Below are 15,038 nucleotides of genomic sequence, written 5' to 3'. Positions count from 1 at the left end.
ATTAGTTTGAGATTTTCTCCCTCCATGCCTACTATTTAAAACCCCTAGAACTCAATGATTTGACAATGATTTGATTGCGCGTTACTTTCAATTTGAATATTCAGAGGCAACCGAGTTTTGTGGATTTTACGTTAAAAATCAGCCCGCATGGTCATCGAATAAGCACCACTTTAATGTAATATATATCTATTTTACACTTTGACCATTAAGAAAGCACACTTTTATTAATTTTATCCTCCTTTTGCAATATCAGAGCCACACACCCCCTCATTAAGCTCCACAGGACTTGGTGCTCCGTGTGCGCCACTTTTAACACGCACCGCACATTTTGCGTCTGCGGTCATGCATTTGCTGCAGCAAAATCTGCCTGCTGAGGACATCTGCAAACATATCTTTAAGCTTTAATTCAGAGAAAAACAGAGCAAAGTGGCAGAGAAGTGGGCGTGGCAAAGGGCAGTAGCCATCTTTGGCATCGCAGGCCTCCAGCTCTGAGCTCACCTGCTGCTCAGTCACAGAGTCCAGAGAAGGTCTCAGTTTATATTTACATTATATTAAGACATATTCTCAACTCACTAACGTCCGAGTTTACTGCAGCTGATTGAAGATTCATATTATTAATATCATGATATCATTTATTTTAAATTCATTGATAGAAGTTTGTTCTGAGCATCAAGATATTCAACATGTGAAGAATGATGCTCTGGACTTTTATTTTTAATTTTAGTTTATAATTTAGAGCCTTGTTATAAATAATAATAATAATACATTATTATTATTATTATTATTGGTAGTAGTAGTATCCAATTATTATTATTAATATTATTATATACCTAGTAGTTATAATGACAAATATAATTATCATTATCACGACTACATGATGACAATTATTATCATTATTATTATTATCATTATTATTATTGTTAGTAGTAGTTTATTATATTATTATAGTCCTATTATGACTACATGATGACTACTACTATTATAATCATTATTAGTAGTTTTTAACCTATTATAAGTATTATTATAGGCCTATTTATTATCATGACTATAATAATAATAATCATAAAATAATAATAATATGAATTATTATTATTAGTAGTATCATATTATTATTGTTTAGGCTGAGTAGATATAACTATAGTTAATAATATTACTATAACTACATGATGACTATCATAGGTAGTAACATTACTAGTGTTGGTAGCAGTAGCAGTAGTAGTAGTAGCAGTAGCAGTAGTAGTAGTAGCAGTAGCAGTAGTAGTAGTAGTAGTAGTAGTAGTAGTAGTAGTAGTAGTAGTAGCAGCAGTTGTATAGTAGTGGCAGTAGTAGTAGTAGTTGTGATAGCAGTAATAGTAGTATAGTAGTATAGTAGTATAGTAGTATAGTAGTAGTAGATTAGATTAGAAACACTTTATTAATCCTCATCGGGGAAACTCATTTTCCACCCAAAAACTCACGACACAGTCCACACAGTCCACACAGTCCACACAGTCCACACAGTCCACACAGTCCACAGCAGACAAAGACACATTACAGAGAATAAATAACACAAATCCATAAAGAACATGACATCAGAGAGATAGAAGCTCTGACAGCTGCTGGAACCAAAGACCTCCTCACTCCTTCAGGAGAACACTGAGGCCTCCTGAGTCTCACTACATGCAGCAGCAGCAGCAGTAGTCCTCTCTGTCCTCTGTCCTCTTCCTCTCTGTCCTCTCTCCTCTGTCCTCTCTCCTCTGTCCCCCTCCTCTGTCCTCTCTTCTCTTTTTCTTCTGTCCTCTTCCTCTCTGTCCTCTGTCCTCTTCCTCTGTCCTCTGTCCTCTTCCTCTCTTCTCTCTCCTCTTCCTCTCTCCTCTCTCCTCTGTCCTCTGTCCTCTCTTCTTCCTCTCTCCTCTCTCCTCTGTCCTCTGTCCTTTCTCCTCTGTCCCCCTCCTCTGTCCTCTCTCCTCTCTCCTCTCTCCTCTCTCCTCTGTCCTCTTCCTCTCTGTCCTCTGTCCTCTTCCTCTCTCCTCTCTCCTCTGTCCTCTGTCCTCTGTCCTCTCTTCTCTCTCCTGTCTCCTCTGTCCTCTCTCCTCTCTCGTTGCAGAGCAGTGGCTCCTCTCGTTCTTCTTCAGTGGTGGTGTTTTGTCGCCACCTTGTGGTCAGAAGTCAGAACTTCTTCCTCAGCGCTGATGATTCATCCAGTTTATGTTGAACACATTTCAAACACCTTTGGAATGTTGTATGTTATAAATAAACGCAAATATGTATTTACAGTGTGAAGCCTGTTGAATTTTCCCTAAAATCAAAACATAATTCCTCCAGAAATAGAAGTTCAATTCTTCTTGAACACGTATTAAAGATAGACGTTGTTACAGTTCAGACAATATTAATCTGAGATTAAGACTTTTGGATAAAACATATTTCATATTTACAAACAGTAACGATCAAATGGTTTATAACACGTTACGACTGTTACAGTGTTACATTATTTGAACGTATATTATTATATATAATCACGTCATCACTACTTTTAAATGTATTTCTTAAGTTAGTTGTGAATGTGTACACTCTTCATATATTTGTATTATAAACTATTTATTTATAAACTAATTATTTGTAATGAAACATTTTATAACGCTGAACACATTTATTTTGATATTAAAACGTATTAACTTCAGTATTAACTAACAGATGAGTAAATGCTGCATTCACACTCTGAACTCTGAAGTTATGTGTGAACGGATGTTTGTACAGTTTGATGAGATGAAGCATTAAAGATTGTTTGATTTATGTCTCTTGTTTTGACCTTTTATGCAGATTTACTCAACAAAAACATTATTAAACTGAAAAATCTCCGTTTATCAATTAAAAGCTACAGTTCAGTGAGTAATGACGTGTTAAAAGCTGTTATTAGTTCATCAGCTGCTTTTAAATCGTATGAAGGAGAGAGAGAGCAGCGTTTCATCTTCATTGAACAGGAAGTTATTTAACGAGACACTGATCCTGGAGCTGTTCGCTTCTCTTGTTTTCTGCAAACAGGAAGTCGTCATCACTGGTTCCTTCTACAAACAGCCAATGGGATCGTTCCATTTGATTTTAGATTATTACAGAAAAGAAACAAACGTTTATGATTCTTCCAGGTTTAGTTCATCGAGGTAGTCTTCACTAACGAACGAGGAGGCGGGACAAGGAGTTATGACAAGGACACAGGACGAGGAGACAGGACGAGGAGACTAGACAAGAAGACAAGACGAGGAGACGGGAAGAGGAGTCAAGACAAGGAGACAGGACGAGGAGTCGGGAAGAGGAGACGGGACAAGGAGACAGGACGAGGAGTCAAGACAAGGAAACAGGACGAGGAGTCGGGACGAGGAGTTTGATTAGATGTCAGACATATAATCAACAACACATTCAGACACTTTGACTTCCAGACGAGCAAACAGGAAGTGTAAAGATGCTGAGTCATGTTTTGGTTTTAGGTTACTTCACACACGCTCAGTGATGTCCAAATAGAAATCATTTCTTTATAATCTTCGTTCTCCCCGACAGAGAAGTCTGATCATCTTCTGCCTCATTAACATATTTACTGAATATCAGCTTCACCACCATTTTGAAATGTTGTACGTTTATTTTCACGTAAACACAAATATGTTGCTATATCGACTGTACACGTTTCACTAAATCATCATTTATATTTTTTGCAAATTAGTTTAAAAAAACACCTGAAACTGCAGAAGTTTAAGTTTCCTCACATTAAACATCATGAAAGAGATTTTACTTAAATACATCGATACAAATATGTTTTTGTTTTGAGCTTTTAAGGCTTATGGTTTGTTATTTCACACTTTTTTTTTTCCATACAAATCAAACCAATAAAACAAAGAAGAAGGAATCAGAACTCTCTCCGTCACAAACTCTTCATAAACGCATCCAATCGTCCGATCAACCGAACCAGAGTTTTCCGTTCTGCAGAGTTCTCGTTGAGTTCATTGATAGTCTGTGAAAAGCTGCCCCGGAGTCAGTAGGCCCTCCTGATCTCGTAGGGAGACCAGGAGCTCACCCCGTCCTCTTTGGCCCAGGAGGGGTGAGCCTCGCCGCCGGGGGGGAGGCCGGCGTGGCCGTCGGCCGCCTCCTCCGTCACCATCTTGGTCACCAGGTCGCTGATGGGGGTGCTCATGTAGGACGGGCAGGGGAAGGAGGCGGAGGGCACCGGGTAGGAGCCGCCGGCGGTCAGAGGGTGGTAGTGGGCTTCCTCCAGGGGGTGCAGGGTGTAGGGCTGGCTCCCGGGGCCCATGGAGGAGCCCCGGCCCGGGGAACGGTACTGGGAGGGGCTTCCCGGGGATTCCGGGCTGGGCATGGAGGGCGGCACGCTGACGGAGCCCAGGCCGTCCGGACACAGAGCCTCCACCTGGGACACCGGCTCCGGAGCCGACTGCTCCCACGAGTCTCTCTGAGGCAGGAAGAGAAAACCAGTCAGTCCTCTACCGGGACCATCATCACATACTGCTCATGTACATGCTCATATGCTTTTGTGATGGCATGATGACAATTATATTTGAACTTGTATCCTCACACGACAGTTCGTATGATATCTGACAAAAAGTTACTCCTCATGTTTTATGCGTTTTCCTACGAAAGTCCAGCAACACCTGACAGTTTCTGTTTTTTACATGCATCCAGTCTAATCTTCTTTGTTATGTTTAGACAACAAAACTACTTAGTTAGGTTCAGGAAAAGATCGCAGTTTGTGTTAAAACAATTTACGTGACAAATAAATGTATCACTCTTCCTCCTGATTTAATAAATGAACATCATGCTGAAGAAGAACCGGACGGAAACCTCCGGTTCTGAAAAGTGAAGCCGATGCTGAAGCGTCTTAAAGCTGCATTCTCTCTAATGTCCATCAGGGGGCGACTCATGTCTGGACTGAGGAGGAGTGACGTAGAGACGCCGTCTCTGGTAGAGACCTGTCAATCACCGTGTAGCCCCGCCCTAAAGCATCCCCTGCTTTATGGTCTGTTTGACTCTAAATGGACCATCATTTACTAAATGAACATCATGCTGTATTGAAGAAGACTTGAAACTAGAGATTGAGACCATAAACTCATGTTTACAATGTTTACTGAGGTAATAAATCAAGAGAGAAGTAGAGTCATTTTCTCATAGACTTCTATACAACCAGAGGAGTCGCCCCCTGGTGGACACTAGAGAGAATGCAGGTTTAACACATGAAGCTCTGGCTTCACTTTTCATGCATTAGGTTTAAAGGATTTCTGGATTCAGGACTCTGATGAACCTCCACACAGAGGGACTCCCATCTTACCAGAAATAAATGCGAGGACTCTCCCCCGTAGGGCGGCAGCAGGGACGAGAGGGCCGCCGACGGCAGGAAGGATCCTCCGGAGCTGGAGAAGGCGGCGCTGCGATAATCGCCGAAGGTCTCCGGGTAGTAGCTGTCGATGAAGGAGGAGTAGCTGCTCATGGAGGACGGCTCGCAGCCCAGAGGTTTACCGCCCAGCGAGGGCGAGTAGACGTCGGGGGAGAACTGCTTGGCGGACGGGCAGAAGTCCGAGTCCGAGATGAAGGGACGCCTCATGCCGTAGTAGCTGGGCAGCATGTGAGACCCTGCAGAGGACGACACGAAGACATGAACGACAATAATAACTTTATTCATACACGGCACGCTTACAAACAGAGTTTACAAAGTGCTTTGATAGACAAAACAAAGAAACGCAATAAAACAACAGAAAGCTCAACAGTGAGGTCCATCACAAGCAAAACAGACTATTTATTATATATATGATGAAACAATCAACACAATAAAAACTATAGTTTAATATAATAATAATATTATATAATTATAAATAAACAGATAAATATAATTATTCTATATAACACCTTAAAAACAGAGTTTACAAAGTGAGCCGACAAAAGCAAGACAAACTAAATGAAGCAGTAAAAAGATGACATCACATCACAGCCAGTCTGTAAACATGTTTTAAGAAGCAACTTAAAAGAGAAAGAGAAGAAAACCTTTTCACAGACAACTCACTCTTAATATGAGTATTAATTACAGCTGTGATGAAAGTGCTGATTGAGCGCGTTCGAGATATTTAGACTTCATGTTTGAGGCTCACCTGACATCTGGACAAACGAAGGTGGAGTGGGCGATCCTCCCTGTGACACAGACACCAGACGTTAAACTTATGAACTGGAGTGACAGAAATATTAGAAGAAGAAGAAGAAGAAGAAGAAGAAGAAGAAGAAGAAGAAGAAGAAGAAGAAGAAGAAGGGAGTGAAACAGACACACAGGTCATTTAAAAAAAAGAGAACATTATTTTTTATATCTAAATTCAGTCTGACATTTGCTTCTTATTTGCAGGATATCAGGTGGAAGGACGGAGCTAAAAGGCCAAAGTCCCGTCACTCAACGTGAATCTGTGCAAACACGGATCTGCAGCATTAAGAGTCGACGATTTGGAGTTTGTTAAAAGGAGAAGTGTGGAGGGTTTGAGGACATCTAGTGGTGGAGTAGCAGGTTGCACCAAAACTGAACACTCGTTCGGAGGTCATCCATCCCATAATAACACAGTTTAAACTCTGAGGCTCAATTTGTCGTAAATGTTGTAAATTACATTTCATTTCTGCTGATAAGTCTCTTAAATCACACACACTGTTCCTTCAGCACATTACTTAGGAGCCTGTCGGGATGCATTTCATTAAACTAGGACTCCTTTAATATCACGTTGTGTTTGGAAGTTCAGGCTGACGACGGCTCCTGCTTTCATATTTTTGTAAAGTTTGGCAGCACAATATGAGTTCTACGCTCAGCATTGAAGTTCTTTCTTTTACAACCCATCACGTCTAGTCTGTTTGTTGTGCTTCACCTCCTCTTATCTAAAACATGTTTCATATTTAACGATTGATATCATCTCGTTTTCTATTTTAAAAAGGCGGAGTGGTGCCGAGACACACGGGCGGTGACGGGCTCTCTGCTCTCTGGTTTGCATACTGCTAACATGAAAGAGTTGATATTAGGCCCGCGTTGGCCGGGTGGCAAACAAATTCTGAGGGTTGAATTTGAATGTGATTTGCGAGCGCCAAGACTTCCTCATGTGGCCCGGGTACGGCTCAGTGCATCTCTGAAGGCTGCGTATGGAAAGCAGCTCGCTCCGGCTCAGACAGTCGATGATGGACCTATCCACATTATTTCACAGGAAAGTTCTTCCTTCTTATGTAAAACACTCTGCACGCACTTTCTTTCTGTGAGAATATTCCCGTATTATGTAAAAAGTTTCACTTTTCTCTCTTGGTCCTTTATAAACTTAATATTTATCATGTTCTGGTATTTGAACTTTAAGGACTTTATGTTTTAAAGACCCCTGTTTTTAGTTTTTATCTTATTATTTCTTGTTGTTTCACAACTTGCTCTTGAAGCATCACAATTATTAAAGCATTTATAAATCACACACACGCACACACACCTCCATCTTTGTTGTTAGTTATTCTGAATCTTGTGAGTTCTTCGTCATCTGTGAAAGGTTTGACCCACAGACACAAAGTCTCTTCACAATAAAACGCTGAGCGTGTGTTCCTCACAGCATCATTTATGTAACAGCAGCATGTTTGGACACAGCGCCTCCATAGAGAACAGAGAAGAGAAGCAGACGAAGTGAAACCAGGTGAGATCTTTATATTCTCTCCGTGTTCCAACACGAGGGAAGCGACTCTGTGGTCAGAGGTTCGCTCTTCACTCTCAAAGGCCTTTTATTCCTCGAGATAAAAGTTACTGTGTCTCTGTGAGCATCACCAGCTCTGTCATTTACAAACACACACGCAGACCTCACAATGAGAAGGTGCAGATACCTGCCTGTGTGAAATTAGTAATGACTTTATCATAAAACTACTTTATATATCGTTAACCATAAGAACCCAACACCAGGTGGATACTTTTAAATCATAGGAAACAGTTAAATTACCTTGAAATGTGACAATCTATTACACACATAACAACGTATCTTACGGAAAGTTACTCCTCATTTTTCATGTTTTCCTACGAAAGCCTTTACATGAATACAGTCTTTTCAAAATAAAGTTCCATCTTCACAGGAAACAACTTAGTTAGGTTTAGGAAAAGATCATCGATTGGGACAAAATAACTACGGCAGTGTGTTCGTGAAGTACGCTAGTTACGTGTTAGTGAAGTACGCTAGTTACGTGTTCGTGAAGTACACTAGTTACGTGTTAGTGAAGTACGCTAGTTACGTGTTAGTGAAGTACGCTAGTTACGTGTTAGTGAAGTACGCTAGTTACGTGTTAGTGAAGTACGCTAGTTACGTGTTAGTGAAGTACGCTAGTTACGTGTTAGTGAAGTACGCTAGTTACGTGTTAGTGAAGTACGCTAGTTACGTGTTAGTGAAGTACGCTAGTTACGTGTTAGTGAAGTACGCTAGTTACGTGTTAGTGAAGTACGCTAGTTACGTGTTAGTGAAGTACGCTAGTTACGTGTTAGTGAAGTACGCTAGTTACGTGTTAGTGAAGTACACTAGTTACGTGTTAGTGAAGTACGCTAGTTACGTGTTAGTGAAGTACGCTAGTTACGTGTTAGTGAAGTACACTAGTTACGTGTTAGTGAAGTACGCTAGTTACATGTTAGTGAAGTACGCTAGTTACGTGTTAGTGAAGTACGCTAGCTACGTGTTAGTGAAGTACGCTAGTTACGTGTTAGTGAAGTACGCTAGTTACGTGTTTGTGAAGTACACTAGTTACGTGTTAGTGAAGTACGCTAGTTACGTGTTAGTGAAGTACACTAGTTACGTGACAAATGAATCAATGTTGACAAACAGCACTCAAATATAACTGTAGCATCAAAACCATCGAGTGTATTGAACTGAGTTCTTTGTTTATCAATTCAACTTTTTCTAATTCTGGTCCGGCTTTAATGCCGGATTCTTTAATTTGTTCTAAGATGTTGCTTTATTGTGAAAATACCTTAAAGGGCCAGTGCATAGGATCTATAAGCATACATGTAATGTACTATTCATAACTATGTTTTCATGAGTGTATAATCCCATGAAACTAAGAATCTTGTTTTCATTCATTTAGAATAAGTTGTTTGTATCTTCATGGATCCAACATGTTGCTACAGAAGCCCAGAAGGGACAAACCAACACTGACTCTACAGTCTTTTGTGTTTCTCTGCTAACTGAAGGCTACCGTACTTCTCCGACACACTCTTTAAATACACACTTGGCACTTTAATAACATACTTGTTTTAACATACTCTTTGTTTGTTTGTTTATTACAATTTACATATTTTCTATTTTTAAATTGTGTCTTTTCCTATTGCACTATTTTTATAGTCACACACCAATCACCGTTAAATAAACCGTTCCTGTTCCTGAATTCTGATTCACTTGTGAAACCCAGAGCTCCTAAAGTAGTGTTATTATGGTATGGAAGGCCTCTGAGATGCCGTTACCATGGTTGCCTTTGTCTTGGAACGGGAGGAGTCAGCCGAGGGGTTTTCAGTCGATTGCAATTTAAAACCTCACTAACCTCACTAAATCCCTTTAAGTGGGACACTTTAAAATTAAAATTGCACTTTTAACAGCATAAATGAAAAGTCAACTGCTTCTTTAAATGTTGTATCTATACGAGCTGATTAACTGTTAAACTGAACACAAACTTCTGCAACATCGTCATCACAACAGTTAGAGGTTGTTTAGTCAAGTTTGGTTGATGTTTTCGGCTTTTAGACCAAACATTTCTGCTTTCATATAAATCATATAAATACTCATAATTTTGCAAAACAACGTAGAAATGTACCGCAGACCGGCTCGTAAACAAACAACGCAAGATTTAAAAGATACGATTTACATTATTCCAGTTGTTCTAAATGTCACATGAAATCATAAATGTCACATGAAATCACATGAAATCATATGAAGACCAGAACCAGTAGTGTGTCAGCCTGTTTATTAATACTCTGACTTCTACTAGCTCTCAGAGACTGGTTCCTACCAAAAGACTAAATCATTTAAATGTTCCTCAACTTGTAGTAAATAGAGCTTCTGTTGGGGACTATTTTCCTCTGTGGGTTTAGTGAGTAATCGCTGAATGTGGGTTTAGATAAACTACAGTGTGTGTTCATGGAAATGAAGGAACACTGATGTGTGTTGAAAACACTGACTGTGTATGTAGTCATGGGGACGTCACCTCATTGGTCTGTGGACTGATGTTTTGAAGCCTTCAGTTCGGGCAAAAATGTTGTTGTTTTGTTCACAAACAGTGACCATATCTGGACTGAGGAGTGATGGAGATCACAAGATCACAAGATAGCCCCGCCCTAAAGCATCCCCTGCTTTATGGTCTGTTTGACTCTAAATGGACCATCATTTACTAAATGAACATCATGCTGTATTGAAGAAGACTTGAAACTAGAGATTGAGACCATAAACTCATGTTTACAATGTTTACTGAGGTAATAAATCAAGAGAGAAGTAGAGTCATTTTCTCATAGACGTCTATACAACCAGAGGAGTCGCCCCCTGGTGGACATTAGAGAGAATGCAGCTTTAACTCGTTCTGCTTCTCGCTGCGAGTTTTGGGGTCAAAGTTGAAGCCTTTTTGGTGAATTTTTACAGAAGCAATTTCTGCACTTTTAGCTTTCGGAAATCAATGGATCTCTACGGCACAGAGGAACAAGACGCATACACACAACACTTGTCCGTAGGATCAATTCATCATTGGTTTTGGTCTTTTTTATAAAGTTTGAAGAATATTACCAGGCCTCATCCATAACGCTCCAGGCCTGTTTAGTATAAAATGCTAAACTGGGCCTGAGCTCTAATTAAGGGATATAAGAAAGGCACTTCACTGACGCTAAACTCCACCACCATGTGTACTTTCATCTCTCAGTGTGTTTGAGTAAAACATCAATCTGTCTCCAGCACAGCCAAGAACTACTGCTGTCCTCCCACTCAAGGCGTCCAGGCCTCTCTCTCAGCTGCGCACGCTGCAGAAACATCTCATGCAAAGCGTCGCAGTGGAGAATCCTTTGTTGTCGTGTGACGGTATCTAGTCCTCACACGACCGCCTGCAGTCGTTAGCGGCGGCCTGCGTATCCACAGACTGGACAAACAGTGAATGCCGTCCTGTAAAGCCTTTTGACAGGCGGTTTGTGGACAGAAATGAAAAGCCGGTCCTGCTCGTGCATGCAGACGTCGAAAGCCTAATTTCTCCGACTATGTGTGTGAGTGTGTGTGTGTGTGTGTGAGTGTGTGAGTGTTTCTGAGGCAACAATAGGAGGCTTGTCTGCGGCCGGTACGCGGCGGTGGACAATGTCAAGCTGGCAGGTGTGCATGGATCAAACTTTGCATAGGCAGCCTCCTTCACTGCCCCTTTCTCTGCCTCTCTGTGCTACCTGTCCACCTCAGCCCCCCCCACCCCCCACCGAGGGGGGAGGCGGGGGGGGATCATCATCGCCATTGCAAGCATTGTGTCTCTTTTGTGTCTCTGCTCTTTGTGTGACCTTCTCTCTCTGCACACACATCGTGCTCAGCTATTTACAGATTGGCTTTGCCTCGAGGGGGAGCAGAGAGACAAGAGGATGGAGGGAGACGGGGGAGAAGGGGGAGGTACAGGTGGTCAAACCCTGCATCGTTGGTCCACACAAAACAAGCCAAAATGTAAACAAGGAGAGGAGATTTTTTTAAAAGGCGACCTCTTAATTGTGCCACCAGCAGAATGTCAACTGTGGCTGTTTGGCTGTGGGAGAAAAATGAAGTTGGGGGAGGGGGAGACGGGGGAGACGGGACAAAAGCAGAGGAGGTTGTTCTTACGTTGTATCGAGGCCCGTTTGTCTGCCGGGATCTCTTCTCCGCCAGCAGGTCTTTGACCGTGTGCTTGACTCGAACGCCCTGGTACACTCGCTTAGAATATTCTAGACGGAGCAAAAAACAAACAGTTTTCCACAAGTGATACAAACTTCACACAAATTTTTCATCCACAAATGTGTGTTGATTTGAATGTTTCACAGTTTTATTCATAGAGGGGCGAATGGGGATCGCTTTGTGTAAATGTCATGGAAATCGCCTTCGGTTTGGTCGATGCAAATGGACGAAACCCGGGAAAAAAAAAGAGGCGATAGTTCTGCAAAACGTCACAGCGACGGAGGACCGGGGGACCGGGGGACCAACCAGAGGACCAGGGGACCGGGGGACCTACCAGAGGACCGGGGGACCGGGGGACCGGGGGACCTACCAGAGGACCGGGGGACCAGGGGACCTACCAGAGGACCGGGGGACCGGGGGACCGGGGGACCTACCAGAGGACCGGGGGACCAGGGGACCGGGGGACCGGGGGGGTCGTTAAATACGCACGCTGCGGTTTGTTACATTAGCTCCTCTCTGCAAATCTCAAAATGTTTGCCGGAGTGTGATTTCGGGGGACATTCCTGGGAAGCATGAGGCATAAACTCAATGAAAATGCAAACCTTATTTATGCAAACGGGGTATTGCATGCAAAAAAACTTTATGTAAAAGTTGTGAACTTATTAAATGGGATATTTTAGATAAGACACAACTCTGCTCGACCAATGACAACTCTTGAAAATAGGAAATGTTCTTCGGATTATGTCAAAATTTTTTATTTTTTTATATATATTTATATATATAGTTATGTATATTTATACCTACGGCATATCTTGCACTTTGCACACATTAAACATCCTGTCATCAATAGTTAAATAAATGTAACGGTATGAATTATTAACGAGCATATGATAACATACAAGTGGTTGATATTAAAAGCATCTTTGGAATATAAACACAGATTCATGTGAGTTAAATAGAGACGACGTTTGTTTGTATTAACTTTAAATGAACTTATTTAACTTCGTTATTATGTATTATTGGGGATCAACATGAGAAAAGGAAACTAAACACACAGACAGAATATACATTACAATGTCACACACACACAAAGATCCAGGTCAATTACTTCCCATGCACCCTTTCAAAATAAAAGCACCACTTTGTGGAAACAAAAGGGAAAACACAAATCTGATGTCTAATATGTTTTAAAAAATCTATTTCTGCAGCAACAGTAATGAGAACAGGAGCAGCCGGTACATGAATGAGTGTGTCTTACCTGTGTCCATGATGCTGCAGAGCAGAGTGACACACACACACACACACACACACACACACTACCACCACACACACACAGAGGCCTCTGTTCTCCCGCTGCTCTATTTGCCTACAGTAGCTGAATCCCGGCGTGCAGCACCACACTGAGTGGCGTGCCACAGTGGGGAGCTTTAACTATGCTCAGGAGGGCAGGGACTCATGGGACAAGCCACCTCACTCTGCAGGCATGAGGAGGCAGCTGCTTTTTTTCAAAATGACCTTTATCTATTTGTTTAAATGCAAATGTTTGGTAGGGACGTTTTTTAGACTATTTGCATCTGCAGTATAGATTAGAGGTTGGACGCATGAAGGAGAGAGACTGAGTCCCAATCCAAAGAGGATATATTGTTTCCTCTTTGTGATTTGTAGCTGCAGGTTTGTGGGATAAAGACTCGCTGTTTGTTTCAGGCTTCAGTGTGAATAAAAACCTGTTACCAAGCAGCTCGAGATGAAAGCACGTCAGGTCAGACGCTCCGTCACAGACACAAAGAAACACGTCTTATTGTGCCATTCCCCGCTCAGACTGATGTGCTGAAACGTTGTCTGACAGACTGCGAGCACACTGAAAGGCGAGGAGTCATCTCTGTGTGTTTAGATGACGGCTGGAGGACACACTTTGTGTCTGGTGTCAGAACCAAGATCCTTTAGTTTTTTATTGTTTCCTGGCTGAACCTCAAGAGGGGCTTGTCTTCCGATCGCGACTCCGACTCCGGAAACTTTGTTAAGATGTGAATAAAGTGAGAGAAGATGTGTGATGGAGAATAAATCAGACAAACATTACAGTGTTTGCAGTTTGATGAGATCCACGTCATTAGCATGATGCACGCTGTGCACTAACCTGCAGATTACAACCTGATGTTGCACATGTATGTGTCTGTGGCACATGTATGTGTATGTTGCACATGTATGTGTCTGTGTCTGTTGCACATGTATGTGTCTGTGGCACATGTATGTGTATGTTGCACATGCATGTGTCTGTGTATGTGTCTGTTGCACATGTATGTGTCTGTGGCACATGTATGTGTATGTTGCACATGCATGTGTCTGTGGCACATGTATGTGTCTGTGGCACATGTATGTGTATGTTGCACATGCATGTGTCTGTGGCACATGTATGTGTATGTTACACATGTATGTGTCTGTGGCACATGTATGTGTATGTTGCACATGCATGTGTCTGTGGCACATGTATGTGGCACATTTATGTGTTTGTTGCACATGTATGTGTCTGTTGCACATGTATGTGTTTGTGGCACATGTATGTGTATGTTGCACATGTATGTGTCTGTGGCACATGTATGTGTCACATGTATGTGTTTGTTGCACATGTATGTGTCTGTGGCACATGTATGTGTCTGTTGCACATGTATGTGTATGTTGCACATGTTTGTGTCTGTGGCACATGTATGTGTATGTTGCACATGTATGTGTCTGTGGCACATGTATGTGTATGTTGCACATGTATGTGTCTGTGGCACATGTATGTGTCTGTTGCACATGTATGTGTATGTTGCACATGTATGTGTCTGTGGCACATGTATGTGGCACATTTATGTGTTTGTTGCACATGTATGTGTCTGTGGCACATGTATGTGTATGTTGCACATGTATGTGTCTGTGGCACATGTATGTGTATGTTGCACATGCATGTGTCTGTGGCACATGTATGTGTCTGTGGCACATGCATGTGTCTGTGGCATATGTATGTGTCTGTTGCACATGCATGTGTATGTTGCACATGTATGTGTCTGTGGCACATGTATGTGGCACATTTATGTGTTTGTTGTACATGTATGTGTCTGTGGCATATGTATGTGTCTGTTGTACATGTATGTGTCTGTGGCATATGTATGCGTCTGTTGCACA

The 15,038-nt window shown here is 41.8% G+C and overlaps 1 protein-coding gene across 1 annotated transcript; it reads right to left on the bottom strand.

The window, feature by feature from the left end:
- Nucleotides 1-3,590: 3,590 nt before the first annotated feature.
- On the bottom strand, nt 3,591-13,271 carry pou2af2 (POU class 2 homeobox associating factor 2). Its single transcript, XM_079166576.1, has 5 exons — nt 13,135-13,271; nt 11,826-11,926; nt 6,120-6,159; nt 5,306-5,607; nt 3,591-4,432 (listed from the first exon to the last, which is right to left on the bottom strand). The coding sequence occupies exons 1-5, from the start codon at nt 13,142-13,144 to the stop codon at nt 4,001-4,003; spliced, it is 885 nt and encodes a 294-aa protein (XP_079022702.1). The 5' UTR covers nt 13,145-13,271; the 3' UTR covers nt 3,591-4,000.
- Nucleotides 13,272-15,038: the final 1,767 nt, after the last annotated feature.

Source organism: Pholis gunnellus (assembly GCF_910591455.1).
Source record: "Pholis gunnellus genome assembly, chromosome: 9".
In the NCBI taxonomy this organism is placed as follows: domain Eukaryota; kingdom Metazoa; phylum Chordata; class Actinopteri; order Perciformes; family Pholidae; genus Pholis; species Pholis gunnellus.
This window is presented reverse-complemented; position numbering and strand designations above follow the sequence as displayed.

Coding starts and splice junctions, on each gene's coding strand:
- pou2af2 (XM_079166576.1), bottom strand. Junction 6,160..11,825: donor CAAACGGGCCTCGATACAAC/GTAAGAACAACC, acceptor TCTGTGTCACAG/GGAGGATCGCCCACTCCACC. Junction 4,433..5,305: donor AGTCCTCGCATTTATTTCTG/GTAAGATGGGAG, acceptor TTCCTGCCTCAG/AGAGACTCGTGGGAGCAGTC.